This window comes from Cebus imitator, unplaced genomic scaffold (assembly GCF_001604975.1).
Source record: "Cebus imitator isolate Cc_AM_T3 unplaced genomic scaffold, Cebus_imitator-1.0 Scaffold850, whole genome shotgun sequence".
Lineage (NCBI taxonomy): Eukaryota > Metazoa > Chordata > Mammalia > Primates > Cebidae > Cebus > Cebus imitator.
The window spans coordinates 28,309-50,322 of record NW_016108165.1 but is presented as its reverse complement, the minus strand read 5'-3'; the positions used below and the strand labels follow the sequence as shown (position 1 = coordinate 50,322).

At 39.2% G+C, this 22,014-nt stretch overlaps 1 protein-coding gene and 1 pseudogene across 1 annotated transcript in view; both read right to left on the bottom strand.

The window, feature by feature from the left end:
• F8 (coagulation factor VIII) overlaps positions 1-22,014 on the bottom strand; it is a 69,037-nt gene that overhangs the window by 43,328 nt on the left and 3,695 nt on the right. Inside the window, exons 3-6 of the mRNA XM_017520543.2 lie at positions 4,619-4,772; positions 2,742-2,954; positions 2,227-2,455; positions 1,837-2,019 (exon numbers count right to left, since the gene is read on the bottom strand). Coding sequence (XP_017376032.2) covers positions 1,837-2,019; positions 2,227-2,455; positions 2,742-2,954; positions 4,619-4,772 — 779 coding nt within the window. The remainder of the gene's footprint in view (positions 1-1,836; positions 2,020-2,226; positions 2,456-2,741; positions 2,955-4,618; positions 4,773-22,014) is intronic.
• On the bottom strand, positions 12,442-13,813 carry LOC119469804 (annotated as a pseudogene).

The following is a 22,014-nucleotide window of genomic DNA, read 5'->3' as shown; positions in this document are numbered from 1 at the left end:
CGGGAAATGAGAAACAGCGTGACTGAATTCTTTGATGGTGGGGAAAAGAGAATGCTACCGCATTATGGTTGACCTACACTCCCAGGGATTTTCTGAGCAAAAGGTGTGTTTCCCATTGGCCAGATGTAGACTCTGAAAGAGATAAGTCATGGTGAGTTCCTACTGGATTCAGTCCACTAGGGCTTCCTAGAGGGGTAAAGTTACCCCAGCAACAAGAAGCTACAGGTGAACACTGAGGGCTGAGAAATGAGTCACAAGTGACCACCCAGAATAAAGGTGGATGAAACCAGGTCAAGGGGATTTCATGACAGAGTCACATAAGGGAGTCTCTAAAGAGCCCCGAGAAAGTGCCCTGCAGGAGAAAGAGTCAACTTTAAGTATTGCCAGGCACAAACAGTGTGAAGCTGGTTTACAACAATGGTGTCAGTTGTAAATAGGTAAGAACTGTCCTAACCCCTTACTTTTAACCTATTCGTGCTGGAGTTCAAAACAGCAGCTAGCAAGGGGTTGTGGGGAAGCACGACCATCACAAGGTACAGAAAGAGAGGACTCAACCATGTCTCCCTTTCCCAGTGCAGACTTCCAGCCTGACGCAGGCTCAAGTTGAAGGAGGGGAGATTGAAGTTAAATCAAGTTCAGAATTTTGATTAATATCTTGGAGTGGACATTGTAGTTTCTGATTTGAACTGTATTTGTGACATACAGTGACTTTAGTCCTGTTTATTACTAAGAGTGAGCAGAAAAGTTACAGGGCTTATCAGAATTTTTACAAAGCAAAACGGGAAGTTTACTCCCACTATTAAACCGGAGTTTTTTTTAGAGACAGGGTCTGGCTCTGTTGTCCAGGCTTGAGTGAAGTGCTGCCATCATAGTTCACTGCAGCCTCAACCTCCTGGGCTCAAGCAATCCTTCCGCCTCAGCCACCCAAGTAACTGAACACCACATGCCTGGCTAATTACTTATTTTTTGTAGAGACAAGGATCTTGCTTTGTCACCCAGGCTGGTCTTGAACTCCTGGCCTCAAGCGACCCTCCTACCTTGGGCTCCCAAAGTGCTGGGATTACAGGCGTGAGCCACCACACCTGGCCAAGCCTATTTTAAAAGGGCAGTGGAGAACCAAAATAAAATTGTATCGTGACCAACATTATGAGTAGTGTTTAATCAATATACTGGCTACATACATAAACAAATCACTCTTTGGATGACTACTGGTGCCTTATGGGATTTGAGGTGGTAAGTGATAAAGGAATAAATTCCTTTTCCGTAAGAAAGTAAAGTGACATTAATTATCCATTTATTCTGTTCGACTTCCTTTTTAGTAATTTTTCTATATCTGAATTTATCTTGTTAATTTGCTAATTTATTATTATTATTATTATTATTATTATTTTGAGATGGAGTCTTGCTCTGTCACCAGGTTGGAGTGCAGTGGTGTGATCTCAGCTCACTGTAACCTCCACCTCCCTGGTTCAAGTGATTCTCCTGCCTCAACTTCCAGAGTTGCAGGGACTACAGGCATGCGCCACCATGCCAGGCTAATTTTTTGTATTTTAGTAGGGTCGGGGTTTCATCATGTTGGCCAGGATGGTCTCAATCTCTTGACCTTGTGATCCTCCTGCCTCAGCCTCCCAAAGTGCTGGGATTGCAGGCATGAGCCACCACGCATGGCCTTCGTTTGCTAATTTATTTATCTCCCTGTAGGTTTGAAAAAGTGTTATCTGAGAGCATGGAGCTTGTCTGCTTTGTTCACTGATTGTGTTCCCAGTGCCTAGACCATTTAAAGTAAGTACTGAACAAATAAAGTAGGTAGAAGAAAGAGCACAAATGAGCTCATACCTGGATAGAGATTGTACACTGCCATTTTATATTCCTCTTTTTTCCGTACAGTGAACACATGTCCACTGAAATGAATAGAATGGATGTTTTCATTGCTGCCCATGCTGAGCAGATACCATCGAATCCTTTGATCCTGAGCCATTACTAAGCCGGGTAGTGTATCCATTATGTAGCCATTGATTGCTGGAGAAGGACACAGAAAAGCCTGTTAAAATCTATTATAGAAGTTTCTTTCCCTCCACTCCACCAAAAATACTGACATCTATGAGAATTCCACTCCCACAGTTATACTCTAAATAAATACAATGTTCAAGTCTCTGGATCAAATCTCATTTGTCAAAGTGCAATCTGCATTTCGCAGTGGTCATGTCTGGATGTGGAATATATTACCATGGAAGCGATAATTCTCTTTAAAAGTGGGATCTTCCATCTGGACATTGCAGGGAGCCCTGCAGTTTCTTTCCATGTTTTCAGCGAAGTACCAGCTTTTGGTCTCATCAAAGATAGTGAAAAACAGAGCAAATTCTTGTATTGTCACTTGTCTCCCATGAGCAGGGTTCAGTGTGTTAGTGTGGCAGACCAGAAGGGGTCCAATCAGGCCTGAATGCACATCTTTTTCCTAGGGAGGGAAGACATCGATCCTATGAGTATAAGCTCTCTCACCTATGAACCAGAGTGGATTTCTCATGAATTTTTATGCCACTCCAGCCTGCCTCCCATCTTCCAAAAAGATAATTCATCGTCTTCAGTAGATTCCAGAATGACCTTTCTAAAACACAAATATGATGATCAACTGTCCTATTTAAAGCTTCTCATTGCATGTAGGATAAATACCAAAATTCTTAGCACAAAAAGACAATTTCTTTTAAACCAAAAAGTGGTCAGCACAATGGATACCTGCTTACCAGATCAACATCAGAGAAATAAGCCCAGGCTTTGCAGTCAAACTCATCTTTAGTGGGTGCCATATGATGCTGCACTTTCCAAAAGTAAGTTTTGGTTTCATTAGGCTTGACAAAGGTTTTTCTAGGTTCTGCTCCTTGCCTCTGATCTTCTTCATAAGAAATAAGGCTAGAATAGAAGGAATAGGGACGAGAGGCCTGATTTTTGAAAGTTACCTGCAGGACGATAACAACAAAAAAAAGCAAGAATAATCTTCTAGGATCGTAAAGTCCTTAGGGTTTACATCTCTAAAAGAAACACCTATCTTTTGGTCTTTATCGAAGTTTTTTATACCCTGGAAGAAGTGGTACAGAGGATGGATGCTGTTAGAACCCAAACTTACTCCTGAGGAGGTTTTGAATTCTAAATTTAAGGCACAAACTCAAAGTTGCAAAGGAGAAAATTCCTATACACTTAAAAGCAATTCCAAACTAAAAGGGAAAATGTCACTGCAGGGGTTTTAAGAGACTATAATGCCCGGAGTTGATATGTAAGCTAAGGTTCTTCATGACAAATTCTAGAATGAATGCATATTATCTTTTTTAAAAAGGCTTATTTTCCAGATTAAAAATTGTACATATTTATCATAGAATATATGGAAAGTAAAATAAGGCAGAAATTTCCCACAATTCCATAATGTTAGATCCTTCTGTATCATTAATATAAACAATCAATTAATTGAAGCAGTGAATAGCTATTTTCAGAAAAACATTAATTACTTTGATCTTTGGTTCACACAATGCACCAAAATAACTTTTAGTCTACAGGAAGTATTAAAAAGTTAAATGTAAAAAATTAAACTGTAACAGAAAGTTGAAGAAAGTATAGGTGTTTTTAAAAAAATCTCTGGATACGTAAAAATTTTTGCAAACATAAAAGCAATGAAAGCGTTAAAAAGTAAAGAATAATGGGTTGCTACCTAAAAATTAAAACCTGTTTTATTTCAAAAAGCATCATTTATAAAATTTAGAGAAAACAAAAACTTGAAGAAGTACTTCTCATTAAAATGTTCAGTGCTTTCCTATCTAATCTATAAGTTAATATAATTAATAAGAAAAGCAATTCGTCCATGAAAGACAAATGTGCAAGGGACATTACCAGATAATAAGAAAAACTCTTAAGATGTTCATATACATTGCACTTCTGGAATTTTATCTTAGAAAAACTGTTATGATTACAGCATTATTTATATAGTGAAAAAAGAAACTGTCTAATAGGTTGTTCAAAATAAATGGTTACATAAACTATGGTTCCATGAGTTTATATAATAGACTATTATGCAGTATTTTAAAAACATACATAGAAAGTATTTCTAATGACATAAGAAATGTTTTTGATGTGATATTTAGTCAAAAAACAAGTACCAGTATTCTGTATGGTATAATTTGAATACATAAAGAGAAAAATACATACGAAAAATGTAAGAACATACACAAAAATAATTATGGAATTATTTTTCTACACTTTAAACATTTCCAAAAGTGAGAATACATTATAGTCAGCAAGAAAATAAATATGTAAGATTAATTTTCTTGGCCAGGTGCGGTGGCTTATGCCTGTAATCCCAGCACTTTGGGAGGCAGAGGCAGGTGCATCACCTGAGGTTATAAGTTCGAGACCAGCCTGGCCAACATGGCGAAACCCCGTCTCTACTAAAAATACAAAAATTAATCCCAGCTACTCGGGAGGCTGAGACAGGAGAATCGCTTGAACTCAGGAGGCAGAGATTGCAATGAGCCAAGATTGTGCCGCTGCATTCCAGCCTGGGTGACAGACCAAGCCTCAGTCAAAAAAAAAAAAAAAAAATGATTTTCTTCTAATTTCATTGTCCTTAACTCACCATGATATTATCTTCAACTTCTGCTCTTATATATGGCCCCAGGAGTCCCAAATGTTCATTTAGTTCTCCACGGTATAAGGGCTGAGTAAAGGAGCCATCAGTAAATTCCTGGAAAACCACTTTCTTGAACTGAGGGACACTGCCACTGTGAGCCCTGGAGAAAAAAAAGCAGAGGAAAAGCAATAATTTTATGTACCAAGTGGTTAGAAATGCCTCACATCCTCAATTTCCTAGGTGCATAAGAAGCATTTTGCATAGTTAACCACTTCATCCTCCTTGAAATACTCTTCCCAATCTTTATTAGTATATAACTTTCATGAAAGCTGGGGTTTTGTCTATTTTGTTTACTGTTGTATTCTCAGCACCTTTAACAGTGCTTGGCAAAAAGCAGGAGCTCAAAAAACATTTGTCAAATGTTGAATGAATGTAGAATTTATAAACATACTCCAAATATAAGAGAGCCCAATGGTACAAAAATGTAATCATCACCCAGATCAATAATACAAATGCCTTTGGTACAAAAATGTGTTAGGATTCCAATGTAATGTTTTGTCCATATGGCTATAAACATTTTCCAGCATCCTTTATTGAATGTCTTTTTAAAACCCTATTAAAATTGTGAACTAAAACATATACAATAAAGTGCATAAAACACAAATGCCTTTGGTACAAAAATGCAGTCATCACCCAGGTCAATAACATTGCCAACAACCCAGAAGACTCACTGGATGTCCCTTTTCAATCATACTTTCTCCCTTCCCACTGAAGGTAACCACCATTCTGATGTTTATGATAATCATTTCTTTGCTTTTCTTCATACTTTTACCAGTTATGTATACATCCTTAAAAAATATAGTTTAGTTTTGCCTGTTTTTGAAGTGTGTAAATAAAATGTCTGTATATGTTCTTTTGTTTCTTCTTTCACTTAGCATTCTGGTTGTGAGATTCATCTATATTGCTGTATGTGGCTATAGTTTGTTCATTCCCATTATTGTATAATATTATAAAAATATACCCCAATCATGGACATTTGAGTCATTATAATTTTTGGCACTTTCAGATGGGCCTGCTAGAATATTCTGGTGTATATCTTTTGGTGAACATATATGTGCATTTCTGGTGGGCACATATCTAAGGGTGGAATTGCTAGGTAGGCATGTGTTCAGCTTTGGTAGGTATTGCCACACTGTTTTCCAAAGTAGCCGCACCATTTTCCATTTTCCTTAGCAATGTATGCGAATTCCATTTGCTCCACATTATTACAAATACCTGGTATTGACTGTGTTTTTACATTTTTGGATGTTCTATGAAGTTGAGCATCTTTTCTTATGAGTAGTAGTCATTTGGATTTCCTCTTTTGTGGAGCACCTGTCCTAGATTTTTTCTGCTACGTTTTCTCTTGGACAACCTACTTTTTTTCTCATTGAAGCAAAAGAGTACTCTATATATCCTTGAAATGGGTGTCCTTTGTGTTATGTATTGCAAACATTTACCATTCTGTGGCTAATCTTTTCATTGTTTTCCGTTATGTTTTGATGAATATGAAGTTGTAATTTTAATGTGTGGCATTTATAAAAAAAATCCTTACTGGCTAGTGCTTTTTGTATCTTGATGTCAATTCTTTCTTTTCCTACCCTGTGGTTAATACATTCTTTTATTAACCGGAGGTTCCCAAACCTCAATTTTTGTCTTCTGTGCACCAACAGAACAAAGGCTGGGGGCTTGCACCCTCTGAAGCCACAGCCCAAACTGTACCGTGGCCTCTTTTAGCCATGGCTGGAGTGGCTGGAATGCAGGGCACCAAGTCCCAGGCTGCACACTGCAGGGAGGCCCTGGACCCGCCCGACAAAAGCATTTTTCACACCTAGGCCTCCAGGCCTGTGATCGGAGGGGCTGCTGGGAAGGTGTCTAACACGCCCTGGACACATTTTCCTCATTGTCTTGGCAATTAACATTTGGCTCCTCATTACTTATGCAAATTTCTGTAGCTGGCTTGAATTTCTCCCCAGAAAATGGGTTTGTCTTTTCTACTGGATCATCAGACTGCAAATTTTTCAAACTTTTATGTTCTGGAATGCTTTGTTGCTTAGAAATTTCTTCCGCCAGATACACTAAATCATCTCTCTCAACTTCAAAGTTCCACAGATCTCTAGGGCAGCGGCAAAATGCCGCCAATCTCTTTGCTAAAGCAAGAGTCACCTTTATTCCTATTCCCAACAAGTTCCTCATCTCCATTTGAGACTACCTCAGTCCGAACTTCATTGTCCATTATCACTATCAGCATTTTGGTAAAAGCTATCCAATGATTCTCTAGGAAGTTCCAAACTGTTCCATATTTTCCTGTTTTCTTCTGAGCCCTCTAGGTCTCTAGAAAGTTCCAAATGTTCCCACATTTTCCTGTCTTCTTCTGAGCCCTCCAAACTGTTCCAACCTCTGCCTGTTACACAGTTCCAAGGTTGCTTCCACATTTTCAGGTATCCTTATAGCAGCACCCCCCTACCTTGGTACTAATTTACTTTATTAGTCTGTTCTCATGCTGCTATAAAGAACTGCTGGAGACTGGGTAATTTATAAAGGAAAGAGATTTAATTGACTTACAGTTCCGTATTGCTGGAGAAGCCTCAGGAAACTTAACAATCATGGTGGAAAGCAAAGGGGAAGCAAGGCACCTTCTTCACAAAGTGGCAGATCTCATGAGAACTCACTCACTATCACGAGAACAGCCTGGGGAAAACTGCCCCCATGACCCAATCACTTCCCACTGGGTCCCTCCCACGACATGTGGGGACTATGAGAACTGCAATTAAAGATGAGATTTGGGTGGGGACATAGCCAAGCCGTATCTGGGTCTTTTGTGGTTCTGTACAAATTTTAAGACTGCTTTTTCTATTTCTGTGAAAAATTTCATTGGTATTTTATAGGTATTACATTAAATCTTGTAGAATTGATATTTTAACAATATGAATGCTTCCATTCTATGAACATAGGCTAGATACCTTTTCATTTTTTGTGTGTCTTCTTCAGTTCCTTTTATCAGTGTTTTACATTTGTCAGTATAGAGATCTTTTATCTCTTTGGTTAAATTTATTCCTAGATATTTATTTTTATTATAGCTATTGTAAATGAAAATGCTTTTATGATTTTTCTATCAGATTGTTAGCTCTTGTTATATAGAAATGCTAACGATTTTTGTATGTTGGTTTTGTATCTTGCAACTTTACTGAATTTATTTATCAGTTCTAACAGTTTTTTGGTGGAGTGTTTAGGTTTTTCTAAATATAAGATTATATCATCTACAAACAAGGGGAATTTGACTTCTTCCTTTCTAATTTGAAGGCCCTTTGATTAATTGCTCCATCTGGGACTTCCAGGACTACATTTAATAGAATTGGTGAAAGTGGGAATACTTATCTTGTTCCAGATCTTAGAGGAAAGGCTTTCAATTTTTTCTCATTCAGTATAATATTAGCTGTGGGTTTGTCATATATAACATTTACTGTTTTGAGATATGCACCTTTTAAACCCAATTTGTTGGTAGTTTTTATCAAGTGGTGTTGAATTCTATTCAATGCTTTCTCGACAGCCATTAAAATAAGTATATGGTTTTTCTCTTTCCTTCTGTTAATGTGGTGTATCACATTTATTGATTTCCATATAGGATGAATTCCCCTTGAGCATGACAAACACTCATTTTAATGTGTTGTTGAATTCAGTTTGCAAGTATTTTGTTGAGGATTTTTGCATCTATATCCATCAGGGATGTTGGCCTGTAGTTTGCTTTTTGTTGTTGTTTTGTCCTTGTCTGGTTTGGGTATTAGGATAATACTGGTCTTGTAGAATGAGTTTGGAAGCATTCTTTTCTCTTCAATTTTTTGAAATATTAAATAGTTTCAGTATAATTGGTGTAAGTTTTTCTTCAGCAGTGAAACCATCAGGTCTCGGACTTTTATTTGATGCCAGACTTTTTCTTACTGCTTCAATCTCATTACTTGTTATTGGTCTGTTCAAGTTTTCTATTTCCTCGTGGTTCAATCTTGGTAAGTTATATGTGCCCAGAAATTTATCTATTTCTTCTAGTTTTTCCAATTTTCTGGCATATAGCTGTTCATAATAGCTTCTAGTGAAACCTTGTTTTTCTGTGTTATCAGTTTTAATAACTCTTTTCATCTCGGATTTCAATTATTTGGGTCTTCTCTCATTTTATTCCTTAGTCTAGATAAAGGTTTTAAAATTTTGTTTATCTTTCAAAAAGGCATTTAAAAAATTTCGTTTATCTTTCACTTTTCAAAAGAATACATTTATGCAGCCAACAAACATGAAAAAAAGGTTATCATCACTGGTCATTAGAGAAATGCAAATCAAAACCATATTGATATGCATCTCACACCATTTAGATGGGTGATCATTTAAAAATCAGGAGACAACAGATGCTGGAGACGATGTGGAGAAATAGGAACACTTTTGCACTGCTGGTGGGAGTATCATTCAACCATTGTGGAAGACTGTGGCAATTCCTCAAGGATCTAGAACTAGAAATACAATTTGACCTAGCAATCCCATTACTGGGTATATACACAAAGGATTATAAATCATTCTATTATAAATACACATGCACACGTATGTTTATTGTGGCACTGTTCACAACAGCAAAGACTTGGAACCAACTCAAATGCCCATCAATGATAGACTGGATAAAGAAAATGTGGCACATATACACCAACGAATACTATGCAGCCATAAAAAGGATGAGTTCATGTCCTTTACAGGGACATGGATGAAGCTAGAAACCATCATTCTCAGCAAACTGACACAAGAACAGAAAACCAAACACTGCATGTTCTCACCCATAAGAGGGTGTTGAACAATGAGAACACATGGACACAGGGAGGGGAACATCAGACACCGGGGCCTGTGGCAGTGGGGGTGGGGAGGCTGGGGGGGATAGCAGGGGGTGGTGGGATTGAGGAGGGATAACATTAGGAGAAATACCTAATGTAGATGACAGGGATGGGTGACGGGTGCAGCAGACCACCAAGGCACCTGTATACCTATGTAACAAATCTGCATGATCTGCACATGTACCCCAGAACTTAAAAGTATAATAAAAAAATAAATAAAAGAAATTGTGGATTACAAATATCACAAGAAAAAAAATTTCATTGGTCTTTTATCTTGTTTTCTTTTTATCAATATTATTTATTTCTGTGATTACCATTATTATTATTATTTTCCTACTACTAATTTTGGGTTTGGTTTGCTCTTGTTTTTCTATGTCCTTGAGTTACATCATCACCAGGTTTATTTGAAGTCGTTCTACTTTTTCGATGTAGGCATTTATAGATGTAAACTTCTCTCTTAGTACTGCTTTTGTTGTATCCCATTCATTTTGGTATGTTGTTTCCATTTTCGTTTGTTTCAATAAATTTGCTTCTTAATTTCTTCATTGACTTATTGGTTATTCAGGAGCATGTTGTTTAATTTCCATGTATTTGTATAGTTACAAAAGTTCTGTTGGTATTGATTTCTAGTTTTATTCCACTGTAGTCAGAAAAGATACTAATATAATTTTATAATTTTTTTAATGTTGAGACTCGTTTTCTGGCCTAACATAGTGTATACTGAAGAATGTTCCATGTGCTGATGAGAATGCATATTCTGCAGTAGTTGGATGAAATATTCTTTAAAATGTCAGGTAGGTTCATTTGGTCTACAGTATGTTCCCGGATGAATTGGAGCTCCTTTATATATTATTTGCTTCTTTTTTTCTTGCTCTTTTTAGGATTCTCTGTTTGTCTTTAACCTTTGAGAGTTTAATTATTATATGCCTTGGGGTGGTCTTATTTGGGTTGAATTTGTTTTGTGATCTTCAACCTTCCTGTACCTGGATACGTATATCTTTCTGTAGTTTCTGTTATTACTTCTGTGAGCTTTTACTCATTGCTCTTTCCCTCTTGAAGGCCCATGACTCTTAGATTTGCTCTATTGAGGCTACCCTCTAGATCTTGTAAGTGTTCTTCATTCCTTTTAAATATTTTTTATCCTTTGACTATGTATTTTCAACTAGCCTGTCTTTTAGCTCATTGATTCTTTTTTTTGTTTGATCAATTCTGCAGTTTAGACTTTCCAGGGCATTTTTTTCCATTCAGCTATTGTATTTCTCAGCTCCAGCATTTCTGCTTTTTAAATTATTATTTCGATTTCTCTGTTAAATGTACCTCATAAATTTCTCAGATGTTTTTTGTGTTATTTGAGTTTCCTCAGAACCGCTATTTTGAATTGTTGATCTGAGAGCTCACAATTTGCCATCTCATTAGGGTGGTCACTGGCTCCATGCTGTTTCCATTTGGAGAGGTCATAGTTCCCTATTTGCTCTTGTTTTTTAGGCACATATATCTATGTTTTTGTATGAACGCTGTTATTTATTCCAGTCTTTGTGTCTGGCTTCGTTTGGGTTTTCAGGAGTGTGCCTGTCTAAAGGTTATGTGCGAATTAGAGTTCCCTTAATCTGAGATTACTTCCTCTTTTTTGGCACTAGATGGTGCTGTAAGCCCAGGTACAAAGATTTGGGATTGCTGCCCATCCTCGATTTGGGGGAGTTGCAAACTGGATATCCTGGTTGGGTGGGACATCTGCTTAGGATTTTGTGTCCAGAGGAGCCATAGAGTGTGCCTCCTACAGCTAAACAGTCTGTTTCATTTGGTGTCTTCTTTGGCTTAGATGAAGAGCAGCCAATGTGTTTTGCATGCTGGGGTTGCTAGCCCCACTTCCATCCTTTGTCTCTAGCTGCCTTCAGGATTTATAACCCTAGAGGCAATCAGACTGCTTCCCAGGGATTAAGGCAGGAATGATTTTTCTGCAAAGGAACCCAGGAAGTGGGAAAGCTGGCTCTTCACCTAGATCTCACTTTTTCCGATGGTCAGTCTAGGGGAACATTTCTGCATCGTGCCTGGCAGCTTGGAAAGGGGACGTTGCAGTTAAAGAGGTCCATCTTTGTTATCTTCTGCTTGCAGTTATTCTCTTCTGTGTGCTCACTCGGATCCTCACAGCCTCTGTTTTAAGTTCTGGGATATTCCTGGTGATAAGCCAGTCACTGAATAGCTGTTTTTGGTTTTCTCTGGGGGAGAGTGAAGCCAGATTGCTTCTATCCACCATTTTGGTGATATTACTCTAATTACGTTTTTATTTATTTATTTTTATTTTTTAAAATAAAGCCCGTGTGTGCTGGGGCATCAATGATGGTCGCATAATACTTACTGGTCTCAGGTTTCTTCAGGAGATATCAATGGTGATATTCCATTTATGTTCAGTTTACAGTTATCCAAGACCCAAGCATACTCAAATGAGCCCTTTCCCATCTCAGCAGCGTCTTTCTGAAATTTTTCAACAGTTCTTTTGTTGATCACATCACATTTATAAATCAGATGGCCAGCAGTGTTGGACTTTCCTGAATCTACATGTCCAATGTTGGTGATAGTGACCCGAATCTTTTCCTTTACCAATTTTGGGTTAGATTTAGCAGTGGTTTTTGTGACACCTGTGTTATGACAGCAAACCGACTGTGAATAAACCAATTCTATGTATCTTAACGCTCATAAAACATTTGACCATGTTTTATGATACTTATTTATATTTATCCACATATTTAACTCTCCTTGCTCTTGATTCCATCTTGCCTCTCACACCTTCCATTCTGTATCACTTTTATACTGTCTCAAGTGTAACATCAGAATATGTTTAGTGGATGTTTGCTGGTGGTGAAGTTTCTCTGTTTATGCTTGTCTGAAATCTACTTCTTTCACCTTTATTCTTTAATCAAAAATTTTTTAGATTCTCATTTTTATTAAGTCAGAGCAAGTGAAGTAGCAGCAATAGTGTCCATCATACAACTTAGCTTTGACCCTAAAATATATCTGTTCGATGACAATGTTCTTCATTTCTGTCTTCAGCAATCCACTTTAATTACATCCTTTGGATATAATGCGTGTCTCATTCTCATGTAGCTGCTCCTGTGTTGCCAGTCTATCCCAGGGCTCTCTATTACTGAAGCACTCGGCCCGTGGCCTTCTAATATTTAGCAGCTGCCACAGCTCTTGACAAGCCAAATCACTGTTTATAGTATCTCATCAAGGAGTGATGACTCACTCTGGCATGATAAGGCAGAATCAGTTCCATGCTTTCATCATCATATTCTAAGTCCTTTCCTGAGAACAACTCCTCAGCCTCATTAGGGTCCTCCCCTTCCTTGTGATCTGGGTAGCTAATCCTAAAATTATAGAAGTCTGCAAATTCCAAAGTGGCATCACCATCTGTAAACAGCTTACAGTAGCACCACAAGCAAATCTTCTCAACATACAATTTTTCTCCCAAGTAATTAATGAGTCCCTTAAGATCTGAAAGATATTCTATATCAGTAATAAAGAAGCAGTAGACTTTGGTCATATAAGCCCCATTCTTCATGAGTGAGCTTGAATATTGGGGACAAAATAAGCCATCAATTACAGAGATGGCACCAAGGGGTGGGCTTTCTCCAGCCTCTTCCTCATCTCCATCCTGCTCTTCCACATCATCCATTGCTTCAGTATCCTCACATTACAATTCTTCATCAGAATCATTATCTTCCCAATCATCTTCATCCAGGTCCTCTTCCTTCTGCTGCTTTGCCACCTTCTTCACCCACTGTTCAAACCACTGGAGCTGGGGCAGTTTCTCAGTCAGGTTTCTGTTATGGGTTACACGGCCACCAGCAACCATGGCCATGGAACTCCTGGATTCCTCTGCAGGTGCTCGGGGCTCCTTCTTGGGACACATGGATGGCAGAGCATTTCTGGCATCCTTGTCCACACTGTCCATGTGCAGTCTTTTCTCCAAGTTCTTTTCATTTATCATCTCCACTTTCCTATTCACAGCCTGCATGGTCTTCTTCTGTAGTTCAACATGCTGCTAGGACTTGAAGCAACGTTTGCAGGTGTTGAAACAGGCAAATTTCTTACTGCAAATGGTGCAGGAGGTGGCCAAGTGTTTGCTCTCCTGCTCCACCACAGTCTGCTGCACCTGCACTCACTCCTGGACACCCTCAGCAGTTACTAGGATCATTATGGCCACATTTTGCCACAGGTTGTAGCAGTACCAACCCATCTTATAGTGGGCTTGCTGTATGTCTGTGTTGCAGAATGCCACCTGGCAAGTTATGCGAATTTATATCACCATTGCCAGGTGAGAAATAGAGGCAAGCCAAAACCTAGTGATCAGCACCCTGGCCCCAGGAGACCCTCAGACTTAAGTCACCACAGCAGCTGCTATGAGCCACACAGCCACACTGATTTCTCGATTCTCACTCCAAACTTTTAATAGGTATAGAATTCTACTTTGGCAGTTATTTTATTTCAATGCCTTCTAGATACCATTTCATCATCTTCTATCTTTATCAATTTTGTTTAACTTTTCAAAAAACCAACTCTTTGCTTCATTGCTCTTTTCTATCTTTTTACTGTTAATTTTATTTATTTCTGCTCTAATTTTTGTTATTTCCTTCCTTCTGCTAACTTTGCACTCTTAGTTTGTCCTTTTTTTCTAGTTCCTTGAGGTATAACATTAGATTGTTTATTTGAGATCTTTTTCTTTTCGTAGTGTAGACATTTATTGCTATAAACCCATTTTTTAGAACTGCTTTTGCTGCATCCTGTAAGTTTCGGTATATTGTGTTTCCATATTTTTTAAGTGTTCCTTTTAATTTCTTCTTTGACCCAATAGTTGCTCATAAGCATATTGTTTGATTTCCATGTATTTGTAAATTTTCCTTAATTCCTCCTGGTATTGATTTCTAGTTCCATACTATTGTTGTCAGAAAAGATACTTGATATTATTTTGATCTTCTTAAATGTGCTAAGACTTGTTTTGTGGCCAAAAATATGATCTATTCTAGACGATGTTCCATGTGCAGTTGGGAAGAATGTGTATTCTACTGCTGTTGGGTGGAATGTTCTGTATATGTCTCTTAGGTCCATTTGGTCTAAAGTGTAGTTCCAGTCCAATGGTTCCTTATTAATCTTCTGTCTGGATAATCTACTGTTGAAAGTGAAGTATTTAAATCCTCTAATATTATTGTGTTGGAGTCTATGTCTCCCTTCAGATGTCTTTTTTTTTTTTTTTTTGAATAGTACTCCATTGTGTATATGTACCACATTTTTTTTTTGTTTTTTGTTTTTTTGTTTTTTTGAGACAGAGTCTTGCTCTGTTGCCTGGTGCCAGGCTGGAGTGCAGTGGCATGATCTTGGCTCACTGCAACCTTCGCTTCCTGGGTTCAAGCAATTCTCCTGCCTCAGCCTCCCAAGTAAAGGGGACTACAGGTGTGTGCCACCATACCCGGCTAATATATATATATACACACATATATATCTACATATATATTTATTTATTTTAGTAGAGATGGGGTTTCATCATGTTGGCCAGGATGGTCTTGATCTTTTGACCTCATGATCTGCCTGCCTCAGCCTCCCAAAGTGCTGGGATTACAGGTGTGAGCCACCATGCCCAGCCCCCTTCAGATGTCTTAATGTTTGTTTTATATATTTAGATGCTCTGATGTTTGGTACATATATATTTATAATTGTTATATTCTCTGAATTAATTGACCCCTTTATCACTAAATAATGACTGTCTTTGTCTCTTTTTACAGTTTTGGCCTAAGCGTATTTTTTTCTGGCAATTGCCTCTCTCTGTTTTTGGTGGCCCCCTGGAGATTAGAATTTACCACAACCTGTCAGTACCCTGAGACCAGTAAAGTAGAGGAGGACCCTTTAGATGTAGCTAGAAAGGCTGGGGCATTAGATATGTAGTCCAGTTCCTTCTATCCTCATGGTAAAGCTGAGTGCAGGTGTTTATCTCCAACTCTCTGTACTAAGCCGGAGAGAAAATCTGTGGCACATGCCTGTGCTCATACTCATGCCGTACCTTCTGAACCTGGGGAGATGGCTGCTGGAATTTGGCCCATTGTATGTTCGCCTCTTTGTTTTCTGTGGCCTATGGCCACTTGGCAACACAAAGCCCCACTGAATCCCAGAGCTAAATTGTATAGAAGACTGTCTTTTGGATGGAAGCTATGGAAGTTGTGCTTGGTGTGTGAACAAACTTCTTTCAGGTAGAATGAGTAGACCTTGATTTATCAGTGGGGTGAGCCAGAGTAAAGGCTCAGGAATTGCTGAGTTTCTGCTCAGGCTACCTGAGGGCTACTGTTTTTCTGCCCTTTTAGCTCCCTGATGCAATTTCATTAGCTCAAGAGGAGGGGAATTATACTGTACTCCTTGAATGACAGAGTGGCAAGGTCACATTGTACAAAAGCATGTAAGACAGGCTTTATTGTCACATCAGTTTTTGGAAAACACAGCCATAGTCTCTCATTATATCTTTTGTATTTTCCACTTAAACTCTACATGCTGCATTCCATAGTATTTCTTTTTTACTTACCTGCCAACCAACCAATTCTTTCTACATGTTTTAACAATGGTATCTGCCTGATGATTCCAAGATCTTAGGTCTGTGAGTTTATTTTGGTTCTCTGTTGTTTCTGTTGTGTCTTGCTTATTTTTTCTTATTTCTTTTGCTACCTAACATCTTTCTGTTCTGGGTATTGTATTTGAAATATTTATGAAAATAATTTGAGGCCTAGAAGTTGGTTTGTTCTCTAGAGTAGTTTTATGTTTTCTTCTGCCAGATGCCTGGGAGCACTGCCAACCTAAAACTGGCTTAAATTATGATTAAGAATAGAGGTTTCAAATACCACATGTTCTCACTTATAAGTGGGAGCTAAATGATGAAAACACATGGACACATACAGGGGAACAACACATACTGTGGCCTGTTGGAAGGTGGAGGGTGCAAGGAGGGAGAGGATTCGGAAACATAACTAATGGGCACTAGGCTTAATAACCTGGGTAATGAAATACTCTGTTCAACAAACCCCTATGACATAGTTTACCTATGTAAGAAACCTGCACTTGTACCCCCGAACTTAAAATAAAAGTTAGAAAAAAATTCCCAGACCTTAGCAACTTTCCTGATCCATATGTTCCACTTTGGGAAAATTCAGATCACTTTATAGTGCTTGCAGAATATTATAAACTGCCAACAGACACCAGTTCCTAAACACAGGGAGCATTCTTGCCTCTGAGAATCACAGAATAAAGAAGCTCAGGAAGCATTCCTCCAGCGCTGCTGTATCAGACAACTACTGTCCAGAACATCAGCCCTGCAACTCAATCTGAGGGTTTGACACCCTTTAGAGTCCAGAAGGGCAAGGAAACTAAAAAATGGTCCACTGAGCAAGAGTTGAAGGAATAGGAGCTATTTCGCTGGGACAGAACAGTTATCTAATATAAAAGTATTTGAAAAGCTGTTAGGTGGAGGAGAAATTGGGTCTATACTGTGTCAGATCAGGGTGGGGGGAAGTCCAGTCCAGGGATCCACAATTAGCACAATCTGAAAAATAAAGTAAGGTGTTTTGGAAAGTCACTATTGTGGCTGAAATAACCACAAACAAAAAAGAATAGAGGTTTAATGGACAACACAGATGATAGAAAACTGGACTGAAAGTTAATGGAGTGAAAATCAATTGATTCACCATTATCTTGAGGATATTTCTCTTTAGGGACTTATAAGGTTTGGCTGTGTCCTCACCCAAATCTCATCTTGAATTGTAACTCCCACAATTCCCATGTGTCTTGAGAGGTACCCATTGGGAGGTAATTGAATCATGGGGGCAGGTCTTTCCTGTGCTGTTCTCATGATAGTGAATAAATCTCATAAGATCTGATGGTTTTATAAGGGAGACTTTCCCTGCACAAGCTCTCTACTTGCCTGCTGCCATCCATATAAGATGTGACTTGCTCCTCCTTGCCTTCCACCATGATTGTGAGGCCTCCCCAGCCAGGTGAAACTGTAAGTTCATTAAACCTCTTTCTCTTGTAAATTGCCCAGTTTTGGCTATGTCTTTATCAGCAGCATGAAAACAGACTAACATAGGGACCAAGCTTAAAGTTAGAGTAGTTTACATCTATTTTTATTTCCTTGCTTACCCAATTAAATGCTGTTTGAATGCTACCTACATGCTAATGACTCTAAATTTATATCTTTAGCACAGACTTCTTCCTTAACTCTCCAGACTCATATATCAAGTTGCCTACTAAACATCTCAATTTGGATATCTAATTGGCATCTCAACCCTAATATGTAAAATACAGAGCCTTCAGTGTTTCCTCAAATAAATCTGTTCTACCTCAAGCCTTCCATATCTCAGTAAATGACACCATCATTCACCTACTTGCTCAGGACAAAACTTAAAAATGTTCTTTACATCTTCTCTCCTCATTCTCCCCATAATCAATTAACAGTCAATCTTGTATGCTTATCTTAAATTATACCCAACATCCTTCCATTTCTTTCCATTTATGCCACCATCACACTGGTTTAAATTGTCTTCTTTTATCTGTGTGACTGCAAGCATCTTAACTGGTATCTCTGCTCCCATTCTTGCCCATGGATGCTGTGTGACACAATTCCATATTATAGGCCTTACCTAGAGTTTGGGCATAAATGGGAGAACTGCTTTTGTCTCCCTACATTTATCATTTACTAATTCATCAACATACATTTATTTGAACATCTATCATATGCCAGCCCATTCAAAGTTCTGGGGACACACTATTGAACAATACCTCCAAAGTTTGTGCTCTTAATGAACTTAACTTATAGTCAGAGAAGATAGACAATAAAGAAAATATATATAATATTTCAGGTGCTGATAAGTGCTTTGACAAAAATGATGGGAGAGATATTTATATACATAAAATGAAATTTGAGCAGCATCCTGAAGGAAGTAAGAAAACTAGCATTAGAGTATCAGGGGACATAATTTTAAACAGAGAGAACAGAAACTGTAATGGTCTAGAGACAGGAGCATATCTGGTCCGTTTGAGAAGAACAAGGAGGCCAGTGTGGCTGAGGCAGGATTAACAGGAGACAACGGTAACAGATAAGGGCAGAGAGGTTGCAGAGTGTCAGATTTCATAGGGTCTTGAAGGCCATGGTGAAGGCTTTGGAATTTACTGAGTGAGATGAAATTCCACTGAAGGATTTGAAGCAGAGAACAGTGATCAGAATCGCAATTTGAAAAATTACTTTAGCCACAATATTGGGAAAAGGCTATATGAGGGTAAGATTGGAAGCAGGAAGGCTTTGTATCAACTCTCATCTGAATTATTGCAACAGTTTCTTACAGTAATTCAGATGAGAGTTGATGATAGTTTAGATCTGGATGGTAGTCACTGAGGTATAGAGAAGAGGCTGGGCTGTGTGTGTGTGATTTATAGACTTGATTTTATTATTTTAATACTACTTTATTATTACAGAAGCAGTGCATATACAGTGTAGATAATTTGACAATATAGGCAAATAACATTCAAAAAATAGAAACATCACTTTTATAACATCTGGAGTGACGTCATTTCCTCTCTTGTCTTGTAACCTGCTTCCCCTGGTCAATTATCTTCATTGTCCCATTTAAGTATATTTTCATTTTATTCAATACTAACTCCATAATCAACCCTGATTATTTTTTGAAATTATAGCCAACAGGATCTGATATGGTTTTGCCACGTCCCCACCCAAATCTCATCTTGAATTCCCATGTGTTGTGGGAGGGACCTGGTGGGAGGTAATTGAATCATGGGGGCAGGTCTTTCCCGTGCTGTTCTTGTGCTAGTGAATAAGTCTCATGAGAGCTGGATGGTTTTAAAAAGAGGAGTTCTCAGCCAGGTGCTGTGGCTCATGCCTGTAATTCCAGCACTTTGGGAGGCTGAGGCAGGGGGATTACAAGGTCAGGAGTTTGAGACCATCCTGGCCAATATAGCGAAGCCCCATCTCTACTAAAAATACAAAAACTACTGGTGTGGTGGCACATGCCTGTAGTCCCAGCTATTCAGGAGGCTGAGGCAGGAGAATCACTTGAACCTGGGAAGTGGACGATGTACTGAGCCAAGATCATACCACTGACGCTAGCTTGGGTAACAGAGTGAGACTTGGTCTCAAAAAAAAAAAAAAGAGGAATTTTCCTGCAGAAGCTCCTTCTCTTTGCCTGCTGCCATCCATGTAAGACATGACTTGCTCCTCCTTGCCTTCCACCATGATTGTGAGGCCACCCCATCCACATGAAATTGTAAGTCCATAAAACCTCTTTCTTTTGTAAATTGCCCAGTCTCAGGTATATACCTTTATCAGCAGCCTGAGAACATATTGATACAGTAAGTTGGTACCAGTAGAGTGGGGTGCTGCTGAAAAGATACCTGAAAATCTGAAAGTGACTTTGGAACTGGGTAACAGGAAGAGGTTGGAACAGTTTGGAGGGCTCAGAAGAAGACAGGAAAATGTGGGAAAGTTTGGAACTTTCTAGAGACTTGTTGAATGGCTTTGACCAAAATGCTGACAATGATAATGACAATGAAATCCAGGCTGAGGTAGTCTCAGATAGAGATGAGGAACTTGTTTGGAACTGGAGCAATGGTAACTCTTGTTATGTTTTAGCAAAGAGACTGGTGGCATTTTACCCCTGTCCTAGAGATTTGTGGAACTTCAAATTTGAAAGAGATGATTTAGGGTATCTGGTAGAAGAAATTTCTAAGCAGCAAAGTATTGAAGATGTGACTTGGGTGCTGTTAAGGGCATTCAGTTTTATAAGGGAAACAGAGGATAAAAGTTTGGAAAATTTGAAGCCTGACAATGCTATAGAAAAGAAAATCCCATTTTCTGAGGAGAAATTCAAGCCGGCTACAGAAATTTGCATAACTAATAAGGAGCCAAATTTAATCCCCAAGGCAATGGGGAAAATGACTCCAGGGCATGTCAGAGATCTTCACAGCAGCCCCTCCCATCACAAACCCAGAGGCCCAGAAGAAAAAAGTTTCATGGGCCAGGCCCAGGGTCCTTGTGCTGTATGCAACTCAGGGACTTGGTACTCTGTGTCCCAGCCATTACAGCCACATGATGTTGAGCCTGCCAGTGCATGGAAGTCAAGAACTGGAGTTTGGGAACTTCTGCCTAGATATCAGAAGATGTATGAAATGCCTGGATGCCTAGGCAGAAGTTTGCTGTAGGGGTGGGCCCTCATGGAGAACCTCTGCTAGGGCAGTGCGGAAAGGAAATGTCGGCTCAGAGTGCTCACAGAGTCCCTACTGTGGCACTGCCTACTGGAGCTGTGAGAAGAAGGCCACTGTCCTCCAGACCCTAGAATGGTAGATCCACTGAAAGCTTGAACTGGCTTTTGGAAAAGCCACAGATAATGCCAGCCCATGAAGGCAGCCAGGAGGGAGGCTGTACCCTGCAAAGCCACAGGGGTGGAGCTACCCAAGACCATGGAAACCCATCCCTTGCATCAGCATGACCCAGATGCAAGACATGGAGTCAAAGGAGATCATTTTATTTATTTATTTATTTATTTGTTTGTTTGTTTGTTTTTATTTTGAGACAGAGTCTCACACTGTCACCCTGGCTGGAGTGCAATGGCACAATCTCTGCTCATTGCAACTTCTGCCTTCTGGGTTCAAGTGATTCTCCTGCTTCAGCCTGCTGAGTAGCTGGGATTCCAGGCATGAGTCACCACACCCGGTTAATTGTTTGTATTTTTAGTAGATATGGGGTCTCACTATCTTGGTCAGACTGGTCTCGAACTCCTGACCTCATGATCCGCCCTCCTCAGCCTCCCAAAGTGCTCAGATTACCAGTGTGAGCCACTGCGCCTGGCCATTTTAGAGATTTAACATTTGACTGCCCCATAGAATATCGAACTTGCATGGGGCCTGTAGCCCTTTTGTTTTGGCCAATTTCTCTTATTTGGAATGGCTGTATTTACCCAATTCCTATACCTTATTGTATCTAGGAAGTAACGAGCTTGCTTTTTATTTCACATGCTTATAGGTGTAAGGGACTTGCTCTGTCTCAGATGAGATGTTGGACTGTGGACTTTTGAGTTAATACTGAAATGAGTTATGACTTTGGGAGACTGTTGGGAAGGCACGATTGGTTTTGAAATGTGAGGACATGAGATTTGGAAGGGGCCAAGGGCAGAATGATATGATTTGGCTGTGTCCCCACCCAAATCTCATCTTGAATTCCTGTGTGTTGTGGGAGGCACCTGATGGGAGGTAACTGAATTGTGGCAGCAGGTCCTTTCCTTGCTGTTCTCATGATAGTGAATAAGTCTCACGAGATCTGATGCTTTTAAAAAGAGGTGTTTCCCGCATGTTCTCACTCATAGGCGGGTGTCGAACAATGAGAACACATGGACACAGGGAGGGGAGCACTACACACTGGGGTCAGTTGGGGAGAAAATAGGGGAGGGATGGTGGGGG